General features: G+C 41.0%; 1 protein-coding gene across 22 annotated transcripts in view; it reads left to right on the forward strand.

Moving 5' to 3' along the window:
• Window positions 1-676: 676 nt before the first annotated feature.
• The window catches only part of RIMS2 (regulating synaptic membrane exocytosis 2), a 782,248-nt gene continuing 755,281 nt past the window's right edge, over window positions 677-27,643 (forward strand). For 16 of the 22 annotated variants that reach the window (XR_010598944.1, XM_065585993.1, XM_065585982.1 and 13 more), the window contains exon 1: window positions 677-1,060. Coding sequence is in view for 21 of the 22 variants with exons in the window: in XM_065585993.1 (XP_065442065.1) it covers window positions 885-1,060 (176 nt within the window). In the remaining variant the exon portion in view is untranslated. The remainder of the gene's footprint in view (window positions 1,061-27,643) is intronic. The other 6 variants (XM_065585992.1, XM_065585995.1, XM_065585994.1 and 3 more) reach the window with 3 other exon arrangements.

Here is a 27,643-nt window from a genome sequence, read left to right on the forward strand (position 1 = left end):
ATAATAATAATAAACCTTCTCCCCACCCCCTAGCTGGGCGTCGGTCGCCCGCGGGAAGCGGAGCCCCGTAACCCCGCGGCAGGAAGACGCGTCGCTCCGGGCCAGGCGGGGGGCCGGCAGGAGGACGCGGAGCCCCCTCCCGTGACTCCGGCTCTCAGCGCGGCGATGGGTTAGGCGGGTTGTATCCAGCAGCCGAGCGCGGCGGCGGCGAGGCCCGCGCAGGAGCACCTGCAGCAGGAGGCGGCGGCGGCCGCCAGCGGCGCCCCACACACAGCCCCCGCCATGGACCTCGGCGTGGAGTTATGAGCCGGCTACAGCTGCCGGCGGCTGGGGCTCGCGTGCACCCTAAGGGGTTTGCCCCCGCTCTGCGCTTTTGGGCGGCAGGGCTCCTGTCACACACACCCCGCTTCGTCCCCTGCAACCGGCCTCCTGCCCCTGGCGTCCCTGCGGCCCCTGGTTTCCGGGCTCGGACTCTCCCTCTGGCGCCGGGGTTAGCGTAATCTGGCCTCGCTCCTTCTCCTGGGGTCAATCCCGTTCCCCCGCTCTCTGTCTGGCCACCCCCTCGCTGCCCATCCCCTCAGGTCTCCTCCCGTTCCGCTACCCCCCTCCCAAAGTCCCTGTTCATTCCGCTTCGGCCCCCTTCCCGCGCGTCACTCCCCCCCCCCCCGCGGCTCCCCTCACGAGTGGGCAGAGTGTGTGTGTGAGGCCGGGCTTCCCCGGTCAGCCCCCTCCCCGGGGCGCAGCGCTGTTGATTCATCAGGCTGCCCATTGATCCGCGTGCATTGACTTGTATGTATCGCTCCCCGCGCCGGCGGCTGCTGCTCCTGCCACTGCCGCCCGAGCGAGCCCCGTGTCTCCCGTCGCGTGGCTGAGCTCCACCAAACATGTCGGCTCCTGTCGGGCCGCGGGGCGGCCCTGCTCCTCCTCAGCCTCCTCCACCTCAGGCCCCGCAGTCGGAGATGCCCGACCTCAGCCACCTCACGGAGGAAGAGAGGAAGATCATCCTGGCCGTCATGGAGCGGCAGAAGAAGGAGGAAGAGAAGGAGCAGTCCGTGCTCAAGTAAGGGCAGCCCCCTCCTTTCCTACCCGCTCAGGGCCGCAGAGAGGGCCGGGGTGGCGGTCTCGACCCCAGCCCCGGAGGTGTTACGGGGATTGGGGGCTTGATTCTGTCGGGGCTCTAGCTGCTGTGGGGAGGGGGGATGCTGATGGGGGTGTGGAGGTGAAGCCGCTCGGCTGTGGTATTTGCTCCATGTCCCCGGTGCTTTGCCCTCTCCCCCCCCCCCCCCCCGCGCTCTCTGGGGACAGGGGGAGGCGGCTGGCATCGGGCAGAGACTGGGGCTAGGCGCCCAACATGGCCGCACAGGTGCTGCTGTTCTAACCCGGCGTGTGCAAGGAAAAGGGTCTAGGCAGCGGGGGAGCTGCCGGAGCGCGGGTGGGAGGCCGCGGGCTCGTTCCTGGCTGCGAGCCGGGCTGTGAGCGTGTGGCGGGGCCCTGGTGCCGCTCGCCCCCACACCCTGGGCCGGAGATGTGTGGCCGGGGCCTAGGCTCTAACTGTGTCCAAGTGGGTTTGCAAGAGCCGCCATCTTCCTCCACCAGCGTCGCCCGCCCCCGCTCCGCGCCTCTTTCCTAGCTGAGAAAACGTCTCCGTGGGGTGGGGACTAAGCCCCTGGCACCTATGGTTCCCTAGCACCCTGTCCCACTAACCACACGCCGGGCGGGGCCTGCCCGCTGCCAGCGGCCGGGACGCTGAGGAGGGTAGCACGTTTCCACAGCGGCTCTGTAACTTCAGCACCAGGGAGCTGTCCAGACAGGGTGGGCGTTTATGGCCCTGCTATCGTTCCTTGTCTCTCCATCGCCTCCCTTCCGTCTGCAGACGGGTCCAGCTCTCAGCGGTTGTCAGGGATGAGGGGGAGACTTGTCTCGGAAGGCTCTACATTTTAATGCATTTCTGTTTCTTAGAAGTGCAGCGGGAAGTGAAGGGTGCTAAGGGAATGCAAACTTTTTCTTATGATCTTCGGTTATTTTTACCTATTTAAAGCACTTGGGGAGGCATTCAGATCTATTGCTTGCAGGTTAATGTGAAGATACTGGGTTTGTAATCTGAATCCGTACGGTTGTCCCATATGTCTACTTACCAAACACATGTAAACACTCATGAAAACTGCTTCCCTATCTGGTGAAAACACTAAATTCACCTCTAATGATTTAGAAGTATAAAATCACACTACTCTATACAATATTATGTGTGGAAATATGAAAAAGCCAGAAAAGAGGTGACAATATTTTTCATAGTATCAGTGGTTAATGCAAAAAAGAGAGAACTCGATGATTTAGCACTGTCTCTTGATCATTGTGGTTTTCAACTGTTCCTTCAAAATCTAGCTAAAAGCTATCTCTGGGCCTTGATGCTTGGTTGGAAGTGTGTGTGGTCCAGTCATTGTTTCATTAGGAATATGCTAGTGGAAATTTAAACTATGGTTATTCTTTAAATAACAGTTATTGAGGGCAAAAGAGTGCTCCACTTCTTAAATCCTTTTCAATGTGTCTCTGCTTTAAAAAATGCTTTAACATGTCAACATTTTGAAGAACACCAGTGTGAATTATACACTGGAAATCAAATTACATATCTAATTTGTCATTCTAATTCTAAATAATAAAAGTTATTCAGAGTATTAAATAGCTGACATTTTAATATTATAAATTATTATAATACTATTGTGGCACCCACATTTTAAAGTACTTAAACGATTTGTTACATTTCTGAATAATATGGAGAATTAAAATAAAAAGTGTACATTTTTAATTCAAAAGTTTTGTGTGTTTAAAAACATTAACAAGAGATGAAATTACAAGTTATTAATCAGAGGTATAGCTTCAATATATGAGAGTAGCATTAAAGATTAACAAATATTGCTGGCAACTTTGTTTTGGATTCTATAATATTTGTGATTTTAAAAATTACATTTACTGTAAGAAAGTAAGACTATCACTGATTTTTATAGTGAAAAATCATGTATAATTCTAAAATCTAAACATATGCTATGTGTGTTTTAAATGTGATTGTGACCTATATGCATGAGGAGTCATATAATTTTTTATATTATAGGCAGGGTAATTTCCCATTAATTTGAGAAAGGTAGAGGCTCCAACTAACATCAGTTTTGTTAAGTGTAAGGATTATAAGTGTAAACTGATTTTCTATTTTTTGTAAATTTAAGTTTGCTCTGTTATTAACTGAGAACATACTCAGAACAGAAGGAAGTTTGTGGGGGAAAGGAATGCATTCAGTTGCAAAATAAAGTAAGGTGATACCACACCCTCCATTAGAACATTGAGAGAAGCTATATGCATTCTATGAGGCTTAGTTTATCATTGATTTCACACTCAAACCTCCTATTGATGGAGCTATGTCAATTTATAACAGCTTAAGAGCTGACCCACTGTCTTCTCATTAAGGAGTGTCATTGCTGTAATTTTAGCTTTTCACTTGACACAGTGTGTGGATGGTGTGGTGGAGGCTGAGAATTGTGTGTAAGGTGTTGGAAAGACTATATGCCAAAATATGTATGTACAGGATGGACTGAAACAACTATCTTATAGAAGTATTGTTGTCAATGGGAGTTAATAATAATTTACAAGACCTTGAGAAGTGATATGGTTTCAGGTAAACAACTTATCAGTGTTATTTTCTAAAGACATTTTATTTACTTTATTTAATGTGAAATATGCACTTGATAGTTTCAAAGCACTGTTTGTTCTAAAAATGTTCTCTTTCTCTATATTTACTAGAAAAAATACCATACAAAAACTTGTTCTGCTCTCTTAGGTAAATATTTTGCAATTTAACCTTCTTGACAGGTATGTTCCCCAATTTCTAAAAGAAAACAAGAACATTAATACAACATATACATTTAATTATTCTTATTGTTATGATGCAGATAGAGCTAAATTCTGCACTCCTTATTCAAGCAAAATTTCCATTGAAGGCAAACTTCTTTTGAAGTGAAATGGACTTTTGTCTGAGTAAGAATTACAGGCTGTATCATTCTATTTCATGAAAATAAAACATGGGTGGGTAAAATTATGATGGAAAGTCTGAGCTGACACTTGGAGAGGTCTTGTGATAACATTCTTATTAGAGAATCTAGGGGGTAAGGATGGATTTCCTGTAAACTTTGGGGACACTTATGATGACTGAATGTCAGTATGAGGGGCTAGCCCCTCCCTCCACACTCCTGCTTTCTTCTGTTCCATTTTAAGTTATTGCATGGTGCCCATCACTGTGATATTTTAGAACTTTCCAGACATTCATTAAATAATGTGACTAGTATCTGTCATGTGGACTATTTATTTTTATTCCTCCCTTTTCTATCTCCGGGGGAAATGTGTATGTCTATTAAAATATATCTATATCTATATAAATTCCCTCTCTCTACATGCGCTAATCTTTTTGGGGGAGTGGAGGTAGATGCTATAGAGTTTGAATCTGCAGGAGTTAATTTTGATAAGGTCAGCATGAACTCCTGCTGAGATTTGTTGGGAGAAGATGACATGTAAAGTGGCTGTTTACCAGATCTGCTCCCTTCTCTGTCTCCTAAATGCACACAGCTGTAGCCATGCAGTGTTTCCCACGGAGGAGGAGGGGTCAGGATACTGTGCTGATTCTATTCTGATCCTCTCCTCTGGAAGTTTTGGTACTACTGGAATGGGGTTTCTGTTTCTTTCATCCCTGCTTTGTTGAATGTTGATTTGGTTCAGTGTAAGAGTTGCTGCAGCTGGTCCTTAGTTAAGGCTATCATTCTATAGTTGTTTGTTTTTCCTAAATCAATTAAAGGCCTAAATTTGAGATTCCTCGCTTTTGCTGATTTGTGTTTCAACCTAAAGCTATTTAAACATATATTATTGTAATTTATTCGTGAGGCAATTTATCTTTACTAGAAACTAGAGTAATGTTTTGATATTGGACTGTTATTTTTAATCTGGAAAACTGCACATTTTAAAAATGTTCCTTCCATAGAATTTTTTTTTTCTGAGATTTAACAAAAGTATTTGAATTAACAGGCAAAGTAAATGTAATGTGGTAAAAAGATACAAAGTTATTTAATTTACGTAACAGGACAGAAAAAGATTTTTGAGCAATATTTAATATACATGATATATGTACTCCAGATGAAGTAAATGTTACCTCTACAATTTATACAAATTCATCCCAATAACTACAAAAATGCAAATGTTTTGAACCTCTGTTGTTGTAGGGACTTTGTATAGAATTTGCATGATGAGTTTTCGTTTACAATATGTATGTTCTGCATCTTTTTTCTAGTTTTATCTGTGTAAGCTTCCTAACAGTTTTTCAGGTCATGTTGTCTCTATATAAATGAATTTATGATCCCAGTCTTGTGAGGTCCTGAGTGCGTTCCAACTTCCACTGATTTGATTGGCATTGAGGGCACTTTGCAGGATTGGGCCCTATGTTAGAAAAAATGCAAATTAACTTAAGTCTCTGTATGAATCTGACTTTTGTGTGGGAGGGCTGGCTTGAGGGGAGTGCTAACTGGGAGGTCTCACAAAGGGTAGTAAGGTGGCAACATTATTGCATAACAGACTTGGGAGTGGTCTTTGAGGTGCATATGTGCTTGTCCAGTTTACCTTCAATGTCACCAGAGGTTGGCAGCTATTTCAGGTGACCAGTCTGTTATGGTCTATAAAAACTAAGATAAAATGCTGTTCTCTGTAAAACCAACAGGAACAGGCTCTGAAAACATGTACATTTCATTGTTTCAGAGACATATTGTAATCCTATTTTATAAATAAACTGAAATTAGGTGTTCATTCACATGGTGCTGAGGGGTGTGGGCATGATTAAGGGATTGGAGGAGGAAGTAGGTATGGATAGCACAGTGGACAAAGAAGATGATTTTCACAGCTGTGTTTTTTTGATGCAGTGAAGTGACAGCTAGGGATTTCAGAGAAGCGGAGTTCTCAGTAGTCATGAGGAAAGATGATCAAGTGTTTAATGGCAGGAATGAAGTGACTTTGGAGAAGTAAAGGAAAAAATACTTAGGATTTAGCAGTAGTGCTGATGTGGGAGGAGATTGTTGCCTGAGAGTTCTAATCCTGATCTGTCTGTTTGCGGTCTTCAAAGTTACATGAACTATTTGTATGTGTTACTGCTATATAAAATATGATTAAAGCTTCTCTACCTCACAGGGATGTTATGCAAATTGATTAGTTAGGATTTATACTATTTTTTAAATATAGAAAACATGAAATGCTCAGTGTTTTGATTTTTGTTGGGGTGTATGCGTATAAAGTGATCATTCTTTGTATGTTTTTTCTGAAGTGCAAATATGGGTACGAGGGATTCAAAATTTGTAAGATTTTGTAAATTTTGAGGGCCCACTGGTCTGAGTAATGCCAGCCCAAGATTCTTGAAAATAAAACAGCTGGTTGCCAAAGGAGCGGAGTGGGGAGAAGGATAGAACAAAGATTCTTCATGCCTATTCAAAACCTCAGACTGTGGAGCAGCCAAGGAGGAGGCAGAGGGTTGCCTCTGGCGGAATCTCTGCCTCTTTCTCAGTGGCTCTAAAGATCTTGAGTTGAATGTAACTGAGCACTGCCTAAAATATGGGTGCTGGGATACAGAGCCCTGGAAGGACAGAGTTGCTTTTTCATCCTTTAAAATATGGAGAGCTTTGTCTGTCCCACTGCTGAAGAGGCTTTCCCTCAAATGGGAGGTCCTCAATTATTGCCTGAACCTCCGTTGAAGTTCCAGAAGCCTGAAACCAGGACAACCTCGTCCTGCTTATTTCAGTAGCCATGGTGTGCCCTGCTGTATCATGTGTCCAGTGCAGTCTGCCGAGAAGTTTGAGCAACCAGTTGTCCATAAGCTATTTCAGCAACTCTTGGTGTTCCCTGAGTAACTGATCAACAAAATTAGACAGTTTGTCCCAAATTAAAAACATATATTGAGCAGCATTTGATAATTTGCTGCTTTCATTTGAAAGCTTGCTGAAAAGATCCAGTTTTTTGGGACCTTTTTTCCTTGGGGTGACTTTAGTGGACTTTGCTGTTTTGTTCTCTCCTGTACTACTTGCACAGCAAGAGAGCCAGATGCAGGATGAGAGTAAGTGTTCAAATCCTTTGCAGGGACTTGACCTGCTGTCTTAGAGGTAGTTGAGATGGAAGCAGGCTCATGCCAGATGGATTTGGCAGGTTCCAGCGTGCCATTGTTTATTGGCATGGCATGGCTAATTTCCCGAGTGTTAGTTAATGCAATATGTTTAAGAGCTTGTGATGGTTTTCTTGAATAGTCTCCAGGGGAATGTCTAAGATTTCTACATGCACTTTAAGTACTTGAAAACGTTATTCATCTGCAAAGATGGATGTAGGTGGATTTGCTGCTTCACCAAAAAAAGATGAGGATATTGCAGATGGGACTGGGTACTCTTTCTCTGGAATATTCTTGTCTACTTTTTTTCTAAAAGATATGCTCTAGAAATTATTTTGGAGAAGTTCTATGGCCTGTCTTATATAGAAGATCAGACTAGATGATCAGAAAGGTCCCTTCTGGCCTTGGAATCTATTAGTGTATTTTTTTGAGGTAGATAATAACCTAGGACTGTAGTCAACATTTCTTATTCAAGCAGTATTCCCATGATTTCATTATGTGTTTTGCTGAATACAGAGTGAAGGATGGAGCGTACAGTTTTGTTTTTGTTTACTTATGCTGTACAACATGTGAATATGGTGAAGATGAATTTAAATGTAGTCTTGAAATAGTGGAAAATAGAAAGTATAGGAAGATATAGGAAGAAGAAACTTGAGTGATGAAGGACATGACACTCTTTTTCTCCTGTCTTTGTTTCTTTTCCTCTCCCCTTGTTTTCTGTTTGATTATTCCACTTGCCTGTGCCACCTCTTCCTCCTTTCTGTAAAGTTTCTAGCACCCTTTTGGATGCTGGATAAATAATAATAGTGGTAGGGTTACTTCTTGTCAGTGACTAAGCAGAATGTGTTTGTAGATGAGGGCAGACTCCAAATGGGTAGTAGTGAATAGGAATAGGGAGTTGATCTTATCTCTCTATACGGTGTTGGTGAGACCAGCACTGGAATAATGTGTTCTAATGTTCTAATGTCCACATTTTTAAGCTGAAAAATTGGAGAGGGTACAGAAAAGAGCCACAACAATTATTTGGGGGCTGTAGAAAATGCCTTACAATGAGAGACTTTGAGTTAAATCTGTTCAGTTTATCAAAGAGAAGATTGAGAGGTGCTTGATTAGTGAGTATGTACCTTCACAGGGAGAAAATACCAGGTAGTAAAGGGCTCTTTATTCCAACAGAGAAAGGCATAACAAGAACAAGTGGCTTGAAGCTGGAGCCAGACAAATTCAAATGAGAAATAAGGTACAAATTTGTAATAGTGAGGATGATTAACCATGGAAACAAACTACCAAGGGAAGTGATGGATTCTCCACCCTGTGATGTCTTCAGATTAAGACCAGATGTCTTTCTGCAAGTTATGCTTTAGTCAAACACAAGTTATTGGGTTCAATGCAGGGAGAACTGAGTGAAATTTAATGGCCTGTGGTATACAGGAGGTCAGACTACTTGATCTCATGGCCCCTTCTGGCCTTAAACTCTATGAATCTATGAGTAAGATAATTTAAAACCTATGAAAACATTGAAAGCTTGATTTTTGTATTGAAATTAAAGCTTAGTTACAGTATATATTGTAAGTTCTAAATTATACAGAACAAAATTGTCAGTCTAACCTGATTTAAAAAGTGTATTTTCCCCCAAACCACTTTTAAAATATTTGCAGTGAGCATATCCATTTTCTCTTTCCATAATGAGAAGAAAAAAGTAATAAAAGGGTTCTAACTTTGAATTTAAGACAGTGGGATTACTTATGTGTAAAGAAATTCATGTGCATAAACCTTCGTTCTGCACTTCAAAGGTAGGCACAAGAGCTCAGTGGGAGTTTTTTTTTTTCAAGCTGGGTGCCAGCATCCTCTTCTGGCATGCTTGAAGTATTACAAAATATTGAGAGCCGAGTCACATAAAGATGGATGTTCCTTGGTGCACTCTTTGTTAGCTCTCCTTTTCTGGAAGGCTGTTTGCCTTTGTCTGTTTTTAGTGTTTTCTTTTGCTTCCAGCTGTTGAAGTGGGGCCCAGGGTTCAAATAAAATGAGCCTTTGCACTAGCTCTGCTCAACATGTGTGCAGCCACTCCCTCATTCATCAGTAGTACTGGTAAAGGCTATTTGAAGAGATTAGGGGTTAGTTTTTAAAGCAGAAGCTAGCTTTACACATATGGAGAGGTGAGGGAAAATGTGCTTCTATGCCATATTTTCACTTCCCTGATTCTAGGGCCAGCTGGAGGCTGAAACAGATCTGATGTAATTTAGAGCAGCTTCAGGGCTCAGTGGCTTCAGTGACAAAGCATCTGGGAAGGAAAGAAAAAAAATAAAGACAAAACAAACAATGCAAGCAGTAAACAGTGGTTACTTCAGATACAATACCTTCTGTATGTCTTTCTGTGGAGAGCTTTCAGCAGAGATTACAGTTTAAGAGTGGATCCTCTTCTGGTGGGAACACTCTTCTTTAGGTAAGATAAGACAAAAATCAGTAGTGAGTCCAGTCTCAGTGTATCATAGATAAAAAAAGCAGTTTATTTGTAGGCAAAGGAATTTCATTTAAAGGTTATTGAATCCTGTTTGATTTATCATGGGTAATATAAACAGTTTATAAATGGGCAAAGGTGAGTGATCTTAAATAAGTCCTATGAAACCAAAAAAAGAATTTAAAATGGTTTCTTAAAAGAAACCATTAAAAGAGCAGTCTTCAGATGGGCAAATTAATGAATATTAAATTAAATTAATGAATACTCAAGATAGTCCCAGGCGGACAGCAAAGAGCTACAAAAGGATCTCTCAAAACTGGGTGACTGGGAAACCAAATCGCAGATGAAATTCAGTGTTGATAAATACAAAGTAATGCACATTGGAAAACATAATCCCAACTATACATATAAAATGATGGGGTCTAAATTAGCTGTTACCACTCAAGAAACAGATCGCTAGTTCTCTGAAAATATCTACTCAATATGCAGCAGCAGTCAAAAAAAATGAACCGAATTTTGGGACTCATTAAGAAAGGGTTAGATAATAAGACAGAAATATCATCTTGCCTCTATATAAATCAATGGTATGCCCACATCTTGCATACTGCATGCTGATGTGATTGCCCCATCTCAAAAAAGATATATTGGAATTGGAAAAGGTTCAGAAAAGGGCAACAAAATGATTAGGGATATGGAACAGCTTCCCTATGAGGAGAGATTAATAAGAAGGGACTTTTCAGCTTGGAAAAGAGATGACTAAGGGGGGATATGATAGAGGTCTTTAAAATCATGACTGGTGTGGAGAAAGTAGATAAGGAAGTGTTATTTACTCCTTCTCATAACAAAATAACTAGGGGTCACCAAATGAAATTAATAGGCAGCAGGTTTAAAACAAACAAAAGGAAGTATTTCTTCACACAACACACAGTCAACCTGTGAAACTTTTTTCCAGAGGATGTTGTGAAGGCCAAGACTACAACAGGGTTTAAAAAAGAACTAGATAAATTCATGGAGGATAGGTCCATCAATGGCTATTAGCCAGGATGGGCAGGGATGGTGTCCCTAACCTCTGTTTGCCAGAAGCTGGGCGTGAGTGACAGGGAATGGATCACTTGATGATTAGCTGTTCATTCCCTCTGGGGCACCTGGCATTGGCCAGTGTCGGAAGACAGGATACTGGGCTAGATGGACTTTTGGTCTGACCCAGTATAGCCATTCTGATGTTCTTAATATTAAAAATCTTAACTTCAAATTAAATCTCACTATTTATCTCTGTTTACCAAGGTTAGCTTATGTCTCCTTTCCAGCATTTAAACAGTCTCATGTTTAACAAGAAAACCTGTTAGCATCTTACATTACAATAGCATTTCAATATTCCATTAAAACTATTACAACAATTTAAATCTAATCTATTGGCAGTGCTTTTGCAAACTCCATCTCTTCTCACCAATGATACACTGAAGTCTTGGTGATGTCATCCTGTTGCAGCAACTGTGCTATACTGGAAGTTGCTTCTTGATGTTGTGTTGTGGCTTCTTTGTTTGTCTTAGTTGTACTTCTTGCTGCCCTGGCTATTTGTTTGCTTGGAGAGGCGCTGTTTTGAGGATGTGATTAGATGAACAGGCTGAAATGTGAGGGTAAGAGTTAGTGTAAAAGCATAAGATAGCATATAAGCATGATAGTACGTAAGGGTTTAGTAATATGAGAATATAAGAGTTCAGAGCAATTTATACTATTCTCTTTCCATCGTTTCATTGAAGGTGGAAGACACTTCTCTCAGGGGCTTGGTTGGATTTAAATATCAGCTGCTGTCACCTTACATTGGCTCAACACATTATCTTAGTGGCATCTTCAGCTCATGAACATGCAAACTGCTAATGTCTATGTAACAGGGTTGCAATTATTCTTGAACTTCATGGTTATGTATTGCTTTTGTCTTTGTGGTTGGAAACTCTCAAAACATCATTGTTAGAGTTTTAACTGTTTCTTCTATTCAATCTGTTTGCTGAGATATCCCTTTAATTCCATTAGGGATATCATAGGAGTTGAAATTTTGTTTCAGATGAGTCCAGATACTTACATTGTTATATATACATCTTTCAGCTCTTAAATTAGTTTTTTAGTTTTTAAACTTAAATCGTCATCAAAGAAGTTATTGTCCTTTCTTCTTACCGCCCTCGGAGAGTTTGCTATTGAATTGTTCAAGCGTTGCCAGATAACTAATTCCCTAATTAACATGAATATTTTTATACTCAAATGATTCTTATCTTAGTAATCAGTTACATCATCAAATAATCTGCTATATTTGTACATACAACGTTACATGAATAGTGAGATGTTTTATCAGGGTGGTTATTATATGAAGGCTTGCTTTTAGATACAAAATATTTGCAAATATACATCTCAAAAGAAGCTTATATCATTTTAAGCATTTGAGGGACAACAAAGGTTTTCACCTTTAAGTGGAAACATGAGTTGGAAGTAACTAGTATCTTTTGTAAAACATTTTTCTACCATAAATGTTATCCTTAACATTTGAAGAATTAAGACTTTAGAGTCTTTATAAAAATAAATCAGTCTCAATTAGAATATTTGTAGAATTCTTTGTGTGGGTGTAAAAATTAAGGTTTTTCTTTGCAAAGAGGAGGGGTGAAGAGGCCCACTTTTATGACTTTAAAGCTCTGATAACACAACCTAAGCATCACTTCTTTTTGGAATGTCCTGAATAAAGAGCATCCTCACGTTGTTTTACACAACCAGATGTGTTTCTAAATCATCAATATCTTTAGAAGTTTGCATTCTTGAGATAAAGATAATGTCTATATCAAACTGGTGTCTTGTATGAGGGGAAGGTGACCTCTTCTTTGAGAAGACAATCTTGTTTGTTGTTGGCCTTTTGATCAAATGGTTCCTAAACTTGCAACCTACCATTTGTAGTACATTTATAGTTAAAGAATCCTATCAAATATTCTATACAAGGAAAAAATCACAATAGCTAACATTTATTTGCATCTTCCAAACATACTTTATTTTAAACTAATATAGACTGATAAAGCAAAATAGAAGTTATAAAGTTGCATCCCAGAGTCTGTAAATACATACGGAGGTAATAAATATGCTTTTATGGTTAAGGAAGTGTAATCTCTGACACTTTTGGAGCCTGTCACTGGTTGACAGGAAGCAGAGATTGTCTAGAAATTCCTTTAATTAACTTGAACATTTTGGGAGGGCGGGCTAGTTCAGTGGTTTGAGCATTGGCCTGCTAAACTTAGGGTTGTGAGTTCAATCCTTAAGGGGGGCATTTAGGGGTCAGGACAAAAATCTATCTGGGGATTGGTCCTGCTTTGAGCAGCAGGTTAGACTAGATGACCTCCTGAGGTCCCTTCTAAACCTGATATTCTATGATTTAATTAAATAAGCAACCAAAAATATAAGCATGTGAACTACCATATTCTCCAAGCATCAGGTATATGAAAATAATTGTATATCTTAAAATTCAGTAAAGACAAAGTCAAAATTATAATGACCTAAAATTATAAGAATACGGTAACTCCTCATTTAATGTTGTAGTTTTGTTCCTGAAAAATGCAACTTTAAGTGAAATGATGTTAAACGAATCCAATTTTCCCATAAGATTTAATGTGAATGCGAGGGGGTTAGGTTCCAAGGAAATTTTTTTGGGGCAGACAAAAGGCATTATATACTGTACAGTACTGTACTGTAGTGTGGTTGGCTTACCCCACACAGGCACAGGCTGCTGCAGGCAAGGACACTAGGAAGCACCTTCGCAGTGGCAGCCTCCCTAGAGAAGAACAGGCACCGACTTTGCTGGGAATGCTCCAGGCCTGCCTCTTCCTGTCACTGCTCCACTCCAGGTCCACCTCTTCCCACCCCCACTCCACCTTCTCTCCGGAGCACGCCACATCCCCGCTCCTCCCCCCCCGAAAGTCCTAAGTTAAGTGGGAGGATGTTAAGTGAGGAGTTACTGTAAATAATAATTTTAATAACAATTGTGCATCAATACTGATGTTTACCCCCTACATTACTCCTTGGTAGCAGCTGCAGTCATGGCCCAGGGTTGAGCTCAAAGAGTTTTTGAAAAGTTACAGATTTTCTGTTGCAAGTGGACCTGTTCACTACTTGATACAATATGAAAATAACAAAGTTTTGTTTACAACAATGGAATCCTCAGGCCTAGAGAGCAAACACATTGTCATCACCCTGGGTTGGTCTTTTGCTTTTATATATTCCCATTGATAATCAGGGTGATAAGGAAGATATACCAGGACTGAGCAAAAGTAATAATGGTCTCCCTCCATACTGGCCCTGATTCCCATGGTTCCCCAGATTTCTTCTGATTCCTGTTCACCAACCCTCGTTCCTGCCAATCTTTCAAGACTTGATTCATCAGGGTACTGTCAGAGAATAACAGAGTTCTCGCTTTTTGTTTGGGTACAGCAAGTCAGATACTTTATTTTCTCTCTATCAATTGCATAGAGGGAGAGAGCTAAACAGGTCTCTCAACAGGTAAACAATTACAGCAAGCATTTATACCTTTTGTTACAGACAATAATGAGCAACAGCTGCATTTTGTTTATACATAGGTCATTCTGATATCTTGTTTTGCTCACCAATGTAGACTCTTAGTCTACATTCCATATTATCTACACAAGGTCGCAACAACTTCTCACACAGTTCTTTCCCACTCGCCTCACACATTCCTCGCTTCTACAAATCTCGCGTTATTAGGGTTACAGTTAGCCTGACTCTTGCTAACAAACTGTCATGCATTGCAATCCCCTTCCTGTCAGTTCTTTCTCTGCTTCCACAACCCCCCCTTTTGTACTACTAGTACAACAAACATTTTCAAATCTCTGTTTGCATTAAGTCTTGGAATTCAGATTCTACTTCAGATGCTTCAACCTTAGGGGTTTTGATTGGATGTAATGACAATGCATGATGAGCATGGACATGAAAGGTATTACTATTATTACGTCCTTTACAACAACAACAACATAATCCTAAAACTAACTAACAGCAATACAAGCGATAACATTCCCATACCAATAATATGATGCGGTTTTTTGTACAGTTTTAGTCATAAAGCACAATACATCATACTTAGTATATAAAATAGACACTCTATAAGCTGTATGAAAGGCTTACTTTTCAACTTGATATATATATTGAAGCATGTGAATTTTCCCTTGTATTTCAGAGATTTTCTGAACCTCTGGTAACAGTGAAAGCAAATTTTGAAATCGATCAGGTACTAAACTAGTCCAATTAAAGGGTATCTGGAACCTAAGGGCTACTTGCAAAATTCTATCTGCAGGCCAGTAAATAATATGATTGCCTGCAGTGGCAATGAGATTAAAATGTATGTCTTGCAATGTGAATGCTTTAACATATATACAGCTGTCATTAGCTTGAAAAAGTAAGTGTCCTGTCAGTGTAGTTCCTTGTCCCCTACCCTCCCAGCAAACGTAGTCATTAAGAGTAACAACTTCTCCTGGCTTCAGTTTACGGATACACTGAAGCTGTGGGGGTTCTAACGGCCAAAATGTCCATTGACTCCCTAACCCCATCCAAATGTCAGGTGTAATCCCAGGAGCACTGTCTAAAAAACAATTGGGCGTACCAGGTAGTCTAATTTCCCAGATGTCTCGGTGAATTACCCAATCCCACATGCATCCTCCCCATGGACCCGGCAGGCTCTCAAACCTGGGAGGGAGGGGGAGACTCCGAGTGGCCGTGGCGCGGCGCCGCTTCTCCCCCTCCCTCCTAGGCTTGAGATCCTGGGGGGAGGAGGCAGGGCTGGGGATTTGGGGAAGCGGCGGAGTTGAGGCGGGGCCGGGGGTGGGGTAATTAAATAAGGGGGGGGGGGCGGCCAAAATTGTTTTTGCTTTGGGCGGCAAAAATCATAGAGCCGGCCCTGGTTTCAATGAAGCAAGTGTTCCTTCTTCTCTTTTCCTGAAACAGTGTGGTTCAGCATCATACAGGGGAGAGGTTACTAGCACATCACCCTGTAATGGTTTTGCTACTTCTAGAAAAATCCAAAGGCACAGTAGGTCTGTCAGTGGACAAGGGAGCTTCACTAGCACTTCACCTTGTCTTTTTTTTCTTTTTCCTGCTGTCCAGAAGGCACAGCAGAGCTAGAAGGAGAAATAGGCTGATCATCAGCTGGAGAATCATCTCCAGGTGGAGGGGTCTTTTTGCAGTGAGAAGCATGGGTCCAGGCAGGTAGTCCTTGGCACTTTACAGCGGTGTTGGTGGTTAACAGGACTTGGAAAGGGCCTTTCCAGCATGGAGCCAAAGCAGTCTTTCGTTGATGGACTTTACGTAGACTCAGTCTCCTTGTTTCAATGAATGGCAGGGCTGCAAGGGTCTTTGGGTAGCACTTCTTTTATCTGTGAGAAAAGAAACCTAACACATTTCATTAATGTCTGGCAGTTGCTTGGGCACATTCAGGCCCCCCTTTTCTTGGCTGTCAGCCAAGTCTTAGCTGTGGGCAGTGTCCTTGGATGGGGCCAGCGTCTTATCTTTGGACTGAGCTTGCTAGCTATTTTTTTCAGTTAACTCGTTCTGTTCTTTTTCCTTTTTCCCTTCTTGGCTTCTTTTAACCTACAAAGGAAACTTCCACTCTTCACTCATACACCTTTTCCCAACAATGAACACATACACATTGCCATTATACAGTACATTAGTCTTATTATTCAATGTATGCCATATACACCCTTCCAGTAAAATAACTTTATTACAGAGCTTTGGAGCAAACCAGTACAAGCACACCCACTTTTGAGGAGTCCACTCGGTACAACCTCTGGTGTCCAATAGCTTTCCTCCCTCCCCAGCCCTCTGGCTAGAAATCTGAGGTAGCCAGAAGGATCCCATGGGCAATATGGGGAGTGGGTTAACCTTCCATGTCCTTGCTTCCAAAGACTGTTGGTATGCAAATTTTAACAACAATTTTTCAATTAAAAAAATCTGGCCAATGAAGTTTCTTTTTCTTACTTAAGCAAATGTATTAGACTTTAGTATATCACATTTTCCTGATTTATCCAAACACTTTGTATTCCAAGTTGAATAAAACAAGTATCTGCTTTTTGATTTAACCCTTCTATTTAATTTTGAACTAGACTGTCTTATGAAAATATTAAACACAACAGTTCTGGCCACAAGACAAACACCACAAGACAGGACAAAGAACACAAAAATAATTCCTATTGAATCAGTAAATGCATGGTACATTGAATGCTGTTCAGCTGGCATCCGTTTTCTCTGATGATCTGAAAGACAAAAGAACAGAGGTCTACCCCTTTTGGGTAGTCAGTCATTGCTTAAAATATTTCCTTTATATACAAATACTCTTGTTGATTTTAGGCAAAACAGAGGAATTACCCCATATTTCCTTGTATTTGTTTCATAGGCAGCCCAGGTTTCAGTGGCTTCTACCTTATTAGTTAGAAAATTGCATTAATACAGATGCTTTCTGGCTTGCTTCCAGATTCAAAGCTATCCACAGCTTAAAAATTCTTACTTAAAAAGGACACAATTAACTTTCCCAGACTTTTGATTGCCTTTTACTTCTAACTTCTGCTTTCAAACACACAGTGATCTGAAAAAGACAACACAACCTATATTGGTAGGTTTGCATTTCTTTTACCTCTACTACAATATACACTGCACACGTTCTGGGGAAAATGCACATCCTCTCCACAATTCAATTTCCACAACACTAGCCACATCCATTTCTACACAAGGTGTAACTATTTCTTTTTTGAACACCGGGTAAAGGCCATTTACTTAACATATAATCCAAAGGGCTATCCTTAGAGGGTTTTACCAGAGACCCACCCATCTGCCTGCTGACACTCTAACAGAGAATTACACAGAGAACAGAGAGAATTATGGCCCAATAGGATCTTATTACAGGAATTTCTACTAATACTGACCGCTACAGGGAACGGGACAGAAGGATCCCAATTCGATCTCAGAGCTTCATCGCACACGATGGCTTCCACTCTGAGGAATTACGAATGAGAGGCTCAGTTCCGTCCACACACCTAACGCCCAAATGTATAAGACAGAAATTCATTAACTGGTTAACCAGAACAGAACCAGACCAGAATCAGAACCAGATAGTGTCTCCTTATCCTATTAGGACTCACCTTATTGGAGCACGAACCCCAGGGGCTGCAGTGAAGCAGAGAAAAGGGGCGAAACACCCCGTTGGCGCCGTTCCCAGTTCCCTCCGGAGTCCAATGTCCGAGCTAGGAGAGTCCCGGCGGAGTCATCAGAAACTGTCACCGAAATATCGGGTCCACCTAGCTGAGAGCCAATAACAGCCAGACAGGGATAAGGAAGAGTTGCTTTTTTCTGCAGAAGAAAGGAGAGCTTTGCACCTTGGTACAAAAACTCTGTCTTACACACATTTTACCATTCCAATTATTATCCTGGGGATATGAAATCCCCATGCTTATAATTATTTACTCCTTTCCTTCGACTATGCCCTCAAAGTTTCCAACCTGTTTTCCAATCTCTCTATCTGTTGCCTGCCCGCTTGGGCCCAATCCTGCTTTTCTCGCTGAACCATCCCTTCCATGGGCACCGGCTTTTTCACTACCAATTTAGTTAGGAGGGTGAGCTTCTCAACTAGCCCCCACCCTTCCTGGTCTCTTCCCTTAAACATTCTTACTCACATGGCTACCCGAGTCCTCCCTCATGAGGCTTGCCACCTGGGCAAAACACATGGCCCATTGGCGTTTAACTATTCAATTTTCTCTTGTGGCAAACACACTGCTCTTACAGCATATACTGAGCACAAATAATTAAATTTTGACAAGTCCCTGAAGGACCGGTACTTGCTTAGCCAGTGCTTCCTTTTCTGCCTGGAAGTCCTGTCTCAAGGCTTGCAACTTGCCCTGGGCGTAGGTTTGAGCTGCTGCCTGGTTCATGATCTATGCTCTTAATTGCTCAATTCTAGTTATCAAGTACACAACTTTTTCCTTTTCTCCAACTTCTCTATTGCCCAGTCTTGCTACGACTGGGGTAGATCCACCTGACACCCTTCCCGGTCAACCGGGGTGGAGAGAGGAATGCTAAACCCCTCTCCGGTTCTCAGACTTACTGCGGCTGAGAGTAGGCACACTTTCATTCTCACATACGTACATCCAGACTGGCCACGTCTGTGTACAACGTTCAGAGAAGGCGCTGTGCAATCTCCAACTTGCTTCCTCTCTTGGGAGTGCAGTTCTTTTACGCCCTGGGGTCTCCTGGGGCCTCTTTTCAGAGATTCAGTCCAGGCTGGCTTCTTCAGTGTCCCCAAACCACGCCGGCTCCAGGGTCGCAAAGGCAGACTGTTGGATCTCACTGAACAGTTAAGCTTTGCAAATGTAATCTCAGTCCTGTAACTTGTATTGCCTTTGGTTTGACTATGTCTATATTTTTTTCACAGCCAGCTGGGGCCGAAAGCAGTTTTTCTTTGTACTTAGCCTGGTCTGCGTTGATTCTTGACCTTGAACGCAGAGCAACTTTCTCTTTATCTCTGGACCAAGCTGAATTTCAAATTAACCCGTTCCTTTCCTCAATAGACAAATTGCTCCCATTGTGTGTCAGAGGCTTTTTGGTGATTAAAAGCTCCTCTGAGATGTATGATCTTATCTAGATTGAAGGTACCTTCTAGTGGGCATTGTTTAGATGGATTTTCACGCGTGTAATGATTCCAATTCTCTAAATACCTGCAGGTTTTAGGACCATAATGTACGTACATGAAATAAGATGGGGTACCCTTAGGGGGTGAGAGGGAATGCTTAGACTGTCCCCCACCCATTTTCCAATCACACACACAAGGAGGATGCCCTGTCCGCACTAGCGGCGCATAAACTAAGGATCTCTCCCTACAGGGTACTCACACAGGAGAGGCTAACGAGGATGGCCACGACCCTCCTACACCTCCCTTCAGCAAAGAGCGTCGGCTAGTCTCAGAGAGACGGCACCGCTTACTCTCGTTGCATCCAGCAAGATGATCAGACTGTCAGTGGCTCACACAGAGAGGAAAAAGGGGAGGGAAGATGGGTTCACACACTCCTACACCCAGGTAGCCTCCTCGCCGGATGATGCCAGGCCAAGTTAGCCCACCGTGGGTCGGATCTCCTAAAAGATCCTCTAGTTACCGGGCTTGCGTTAGAGTAGTTCTGGTCACGAGCCAAAAGACTTCGCAGAGTACTCTGGGCGTCTTCCGGTAACTCTCAATTCACACTGGTGTGTGTACACACACACACACACATGTACCACGATGAGGCGGTAACAACACCGGTGCATACCTATGCATCTCTCATATGCATATGGGGGCGGCCAAACTAACAGGTCCCCAGAACCGCATACAACTACCTTAGTGGGGGCGGCAAAACAATTCCCCAGAACTGCTCTGCATCTGACCTTGCTGCACAGTCAATACGTTCGGATGGCGTGAGCCCAACAGGGACAGACATCCCCACGGACAGTCCTCCTCTGATACCCCAATAGAGATTTCAAAAGGTCTCCTACCTCTATTGTGGCGCCATGGGTTCGAAGGGGAACGATCCGTAGCAGCTGCCGGTGCCTCTGTGGGCGTTGCCATCCCGAATGAGCCCCCAAATTGTCGGAGAATAACAGAGTTCTCACTTTTTGTTTGGGTACAGCAAGTCAGATACTTTATTTTCTCTCTATCAATTGCATAGAGGGAGAGAGCTAAACAGGTCTCTCTCCAGGTAAACAATTAAAGCAAGCATTTATACCTTTTGTTACAGACAATAATGAGCAACAGCTGCATTTTGTTTATACATAGGTCATTCTGATATCTTGTTTTGCTCACTAATGTAGACTCTTAGTCTACATTCCATATTATCTACACAAGGTCGCAACAACTTCTCACACAGTTCTTTCCCACTCGCCTCACACATTCCTCGCTTCTACAAATCTCGCGTTATTAGGGTTACAGTTAGCCTGACTCTTGCTAACAAACTGTCATGCATTGCAATCCCCTTCCTGTCAGTTCTTTCTCTGCTTCCACAGTACTTTCACTCACCCAGACCTCCAGCATCTGAGAGACACTGCCTAGAACCTGAATGTTCTCCCTTTCTAGACCAGGTCTGTTCCTAATACTAGTATATTTCTTGCTCAAATTCTAAAAACCTTCAATGAATCATGCTTGTAAGGAGATTTGGAGAGTGTGATCCTTCTGATGTGTATAACTATGTCTCTCTACCAGAGAGAACTTGGAATTTCTCCTAGATGACTTCAGTTTGGGTTTGAGTGTGAAGCTTGAGTCGTAAGATCTGAGATCTCCAGTCCCATCTGGATCACCCTGAATATGGACGTTGGACTATAACTAATTCTGAAAGAACTCTTTGCAACTACAGAGCTCACTATCTCTACTATGAATCTGATCTCATAACTGTACTCATGTCTGTATGTATACTGATCTTTTAACCAATACTCTCTCTCTTTTCTTTTTTAATAAATTTTAGTTTAATTAATAAGGACTGACTGGAATCATGTATTTGGGTAAGATCTGGAATATTCATTAACCTGGGAGGTAATGTGTCCAATCCTTTGGGATTGGTAGAACTTTCTTAGATGATGAATAAGATTTTCAGTAATCCTCATCATATTTAACTTGGGTGTGTGGGTGGATGCCTAAGGCTGGATTGATTTAAGGGAACTGGATAACCAGTAAGGTATTATAAAAGCTGTTTTGTGTTGGCTTGGTGAATCTAAGTATTGGAATATCCACCAGCTTTGGGGATTGTCTACCCCATTCTTTGCAGTTTGCCCTAATTGAGTAACCTCAGAGTGGCTTCCTGGGACCCCGGTCACAGTTCTGTCTTGCTAAGGAAAGCCTTCTACTCACCATTAGAGAGTGGTGAGTGAATATTTCAAGCCATAGGCTAAAATAATCTGGATGAAGCTAGTTCCATCTCTAGGTTAAATGTTATAAATACAGGAGATAATTTTTCATTTAGATTCCTCCTCCAATAACATTAAGGAAACAGTTTATTGTTAAGATTGTGACACAAGTTTACAATAACCAGCAGTTCAATTAAGACTGTAATTTCTCTCTTTAGCTCACATATTGTCATTCTATCACCCCCCTCCCATACAATGTGTTAAAGAGATTTCAACTTTGGATGTGAATTTCTTGCTTTTTGTAAGTTGGTCATTGCCTTCACACTACCTTAACATTATTTATTTAGCTATTCTGTATCTATATCACCTATACAAAATCTTTTGACAGTAGTCTGTTTCTGTAAATTTAACATGAATATTGCTGAATTGATTCTAATATCTGCAACATCTAAAGGCTGAATTCAGCACTATGAACATTTAGAAAAACTGGTATCTGCAGTCTTGTATGGCACGGAAATCAAATTAATTGTTGCCAAATCAGGCCCTCAGACAGCTTTTTTTTTTTAATTCAGTGTGCTTTCATTAATTTGGTTAGTCATTGTGATTATGATTCACTTCATTCTGTGTAACCAACTGCTGCACAGTAAGTGACAGTTGAACTATACATTACCTAACAGTTAGAAAAATAGCATCCTGTCATATTAAGAAAGATGAGAATTACATTCTACTGAACAGTTTCAGAGTAGCAGCCGTGTTAGTCTGTATCCACAAAAAGAACAGGAGTACTTGTGGCACCTTAGAGACTAACAAATTTATTTGAGCATAAGCTTTCGTGGGCTACAGCCCACTTCATTGGATGCATGTTCCAATGAAGTGGGCTGTAGTCCATGAAAGCTTATGCTCAAATACATTTGTTAGTCTCTAAGGTGCCACAAGTACTCCTGTTCATTCTACTGAACACTGATATCTTGAACCAACATAAAAATAGTTAATGAACATCCTTATTTTTTTCACGAGTGATGATATAATAGATGTGAACGATAGCTACAAAGAGTCTAAGCTATTCAAGAGTAAAAATTCCCTTTTATTTTTGTGCAGAGAATATTTCTTGATTTTGCTTTTGAATATTTTTGTTGCTTTTTTCAATCTTTCATTAGTTGACTTGTAAAATTATATCGATATCTGCAGGGGCATTGCTAATAATTTGTTTCACATATAATACAAGCTGCAGATTCACAGATCTAAATATACCAGAATAGGAGACATTCTCTCAGCAGTCATATTTTCTAAAGTCTGTCTATCTGGCATTGGAAGAGCATTGTCAGAGAGTAATTCTGTTACTTATCACCTTAAATAGATGTGTCTGAAAATATTAATTGTAAATACATATTAAGGAATGTATGGGGAATCAATGGTTAAGAAGCTTTAAAATAAACCAACCCTCCTCCAGTGTATTTGAAAAAAGCTATATTTTCTGCTAGTATCTATGTATTGCAGATCCCTGTGGAAAGGGATCTGGGGGTCATAGTTGATCACAAGCTAAATATGAGTCAGCAGTGCAAAAGAAGCAAACATTATTCTGGGATGTATTAGCAGAAGTATTGTAAGCAAGACACAAAAAGTAATTCTTTGGCTCTACTCCAAACTGATTAGGCCTCAGGTGGAATATTGTGTCCGGTTCTTGGTGCCACATTTCAGGAAAGTTGTGGACAAATTGGAGAAAGTGACAAAAATGATTAAAAGTCTAGAAAACATCTCTGATGAGGGAAGATTGAAAAAATTGGGTTTGCTTAGCCTGGAGAAGAGAAGACTGACAGGGGACATGATAACAATTTTCAAGTACATAAAAGGTTACAAGGAGGAGGGAGAAAGAATATCCCCTCTGAGGATGGGACAAGAAGCAATGGGCTTAAATTGCAGCAAGGGCGGTTTAGGTTGTCCATTAGGAAGAACTTCCTAACTGACAGGGTAGTTAAGCACTGGAATAAATTGCCCAGGGAGGTCATAGATATCCATCACTGGAGATTTTTAAGAGCCGGTTAGACAAACACCTGTCAGGAATGGTCTAGATTATATTTAGTCCTGCCTTGAGTGCAGGGGACCAGACTAGAAGACCTGTTGATGTCCCTTCCAGGTCTGTGATTCTGTGGTTCTATGATTTTGGCAAAATTATGTCTTCCAGAGTCAAAGAAGTGCATGACAGAAAACCTGAGAGGAAAGGGCTGGAAGTTTTATGCCCTGGTACTGGCTTTTCCAACACAAATTTATAGAGAGTGTGCTCTGCAGGCATTCAGCCAAGAAGGGGTATTTCAGGGCAGAGTTCAGAAACAATGATCTAATATGCAGGGCACTACATCCTCTGACACAGCAGTGGCAGTGAGGCCTCTCCTCTGTGCTGATTATTCATGTTACAGACAAAAATAATCAGTATTTATAGATGGGCCTGCGCAGGTGATCATAGCTGAATGGATTATAGAGGAACAATGATAGTTCTTTGGCAGCATATGTTTGTGCCTATTCAGATCTATTTAGACAGGGTGGTGGAATTTGGCTCTTAACTCCATATTGTACTTCTGCATTTATGTTATCCACATAGTTTACTGTAATATGTCTAGGGGTTCTTGTCTAAAACATGCTGTTACTTATATGTCTGAAAAATATTCACAAACACAGATATTCCCTTGTATGAAACAGATCCTAAATTCATACGCATGTTTGCCCAGGAAAAAATAAAATAAACCCTTTGTCAGATAATTCAATTAACGATTAATAACATTAGGTAAGGGCACTTTCTGTTTAAGAGCTTACATTTGTTCTATATAAACTGGACTTATTATAATTATCACAATTGGAAATGCATTTTTGATTGGTCAGATAAAAATAAATTAATTTAAATACTTAGGCCCTGACCCTGCAAACACTTATGTACATGCTTAACTTTGTGCATATGATTAGTCCTATTGAGTTAAATGGAATCACATGTGCGACGTTAAGTGCACAAGTGTTTACAGTATCATGGTTGTAGTAATTTATAAACTTCTGTTTATTATTTATATGTAGTCTAAAAGTGTGGTACGCATTTTACAACTCAAAACTGAAGAAAAGAAATGCCATCACTCGTGTCCCAAAGAGCTTTCAATCTTATTATGGAAGCAACAGTCACAGTTTGATAGTTAATGATTAGAGGTTTGCATTTAAAACAGGAATTCAACCTCTTAGTTACAAATGAAGAATACAGTGTATCCTCCTCAAAATTCTTTGCATACAGAATGCATTTAATTAATACAGAATACAGGTTAATTAGTTTGAGTTAAAATTAATTAAACAATGTCTCTTTTAATAAATTGAGTATTGTTAGAAATTTTTTTGTCCCAAATTATCTTAAAAACAGAACATAGACTTGCACACTTCCCATAAAATTACAACACATTGAAAACTTATGCATTAGCTACATTAGAAGAAGTTTTCATAGGATTGTTCATTTTTTTGCCATTCTTTATAACTGAGAGTTTCTCTTTGAACAGAGGCTGAAGAATAATATTCTGTTATAGAGAAATCCATGAAGAACTCCTCTTTCAAAATGGCTGTCTTCTCATATTGCTCTGAATTGGGAGTGAGGCTAGTAGATCCTTGGTAAATATGCCTGCTTTTAATACGGTGACCACCTCCGATTGTTCCCATTGGGAGGGCAGCCAAGATTCCCTCACGGAAGATGGTGACACCTGACATTATGAGGGAGAAAAAATTGAAAATATCAAAGTGCCTTTAAAAATCAGTTTAAACCAAACTGGGATATTTATGCAGTAGTCATAATTGTAAGGTTATTGTATAGTGTCATTATTGTATGGAATTAAGTTTAAGTGGGTGCTTTACTTGCGCATTTCTATACTTTAACATGTTTGGACCTCCTTTAAGTTTAAACTTAATTCTGAACTTCCTGGGTTTGTAATGCTCATTTTGGTGATAATTACAACATCCATTCAGTGTTTTTACCCTTAAGTTATTGATATATATTTCAACCTTAGCCCCAGTCTAATATAGTTTTTATCTGGGAATCTGAGGTGATAATGTAACAAACAAGACGGGTGAAGGTGTTTCAACACTTTGATTCTTTGGATAAAAAAACCTGTATCGGTTAGCATTTATTATTGAACTCTTGCCTATCAGCCTGAGTGTACTTTGCCTTTTAGTTCATAATTAACATATTAAGACAATGAAAAGTTAAAAATAAAACAAAAATATTCAAGAGAGAACTTCTATTAAATGTATAATACATGAGATTCATTTTTAAAATTTGCATTGCTTTCTTTTGTTATGGAATAATATTACTTTGCACTTCTAGTGCCTTTATTAGAAAATCTTAAAATGCATCACACACATTAACTAAATCTGATAATTTTTTGTGCTAATAAGTATTACATTCATTTCACAGATGAGGAAACTGAAATACAAAGAGGTAAAGTAATTTGTATTAAAATCGTCTCAGAAGTACAGTATGGATAATATAATTTTAGGCTCACTTTTTCAAAACTGGCCTCTAATTTTGAAGGAAGTTTACACAGACAGAGTAGCAGAACGACCAGATTACTTTAGTTACATTATTTTGGATAGACTATATCTATATGGGTAGAGTAAGATGTATGGCATGAGAGAAACCTTTTCATTTCCATTTTCATTTCCTCGTTCTTTTGGCTGATACAGACAAACACGGCTACCACTCTGAAATTTTTCATTTCCCTATCAGGTGTCTGTGTCCTATCTTGCCAGCAAGTTAAAGAAGTATGGATTGGATGAATGGACTATAAGATGGATAGAAAGCTGGCTAGATTGTTGGGCTCAACTGGTAGTGATCAACGGCTCGATGTCTAGTTGGCAGCCAGTATCAAGCAGAGTGCCCCAGGGGTTGGTCCTAGGGCTGGTTTTGTTCAACATCTTTATTAATGATCTGGATGATGGGATTAATTGGTAGGGATAGGGTCCAGAATGACCTAGGCAACTTGGAGAATTGGGCCAAAAGAAATCTGATGAGGTTCAACAAGGACAAGTGCAGAGTCCTGCACTTAGGAAGGAACAATCCCATGCACCACTACAGGTTGGGGACTAACTGGCTAAGCAGCAGTTCTGCAGAAAAGGACCTGGGGATTACAGTGGATGAGAAGCTGGATATGAGTCAGCAGTGTGCCCTTGTTGCTAAGAAGGCCAACGGCGTATTGGGCTGTCTTAATAGGAGCATTGCCAGCAGCTCGAGGGAAGTGATTATTGCCCTCTATTCGGCACTGGTGAGGCCACACCTGGAGTATTGCGTCCAGTTTTGGTCTCCCCACTTCAAAAGGGTTGTGGACAAATTGGAGAGAGTCCAGCGGAGGGCAATGAAAATGATTGGGGGCAAGGGCACATGACTTACAAGGAGAGGCTGAGGGAACTGAGTTATTTAGTCTGCAGAAGAGAAGACTGAGGTGGAATTTGATAGCAGCCTTCAGCTACCTGAAGGGGGGGTTCCAAAGAGGATGGAGCTCGGCTGTTGTCAGTGGTGACAGATGACAGAACAAGAAGCAATGGACTCAAGTTGCAGTGAGAGGTGTCTAGGTTGGATATTAGGAAACACTGTTTCACTAGGAGGATGGTGAAGTACTGGAATGGGTTACCTAGGGAGGTGGTGGAATGTCCATCCTTAGAGGTTTTTAAAGCCCAGCTTGACAAAGCCCTGGCTGGGATGATTTAGTTGGCGTTGGTCCTGATTTGAGCAGGGAATTGCACTAGATGACCTCCTGAGATCCCTTCCAAACCTAATATTCTATGATCAACCGCACAGATGCTGTATCCATGCTGCAGATTATCTAGCACAGTGGTTTTGAAACTTTTAGAAGCCATGACCCCTATTGGACCACTAATATTTTCATGATTCCCCCTCCCCCAAGATACAATCACTGATAATAATTAGTCACGCTAGCCTGACTGAGAAAAGCTGAGTCCAGCATTTTCATAGTTGCTTCCAATTTTCAGAGCTCAATTTGAGATACTGTGGCCTGATTTACAGAGATGCTAAGTAAAGTTGGTAAAAAATTTCATTCAAAATTTGTACAAAATAGCTATTTTAAAACTAAACTTTCACAATTTTTTTTCAAAAT

This window comes from Chrysemys picta, chromosome 2, assembly GCF_011386835.1.
Source record: "Chrysemys picta bellii isolate R12L10 chromosome 2, ASM1138683v2, whole genome shotgun sequence".
Taxonomy (NCBI): Eukaryota; Metazoa; Chordata; order Testudines; family Emydidae; genus Chrysemys; species Chrysemys picta.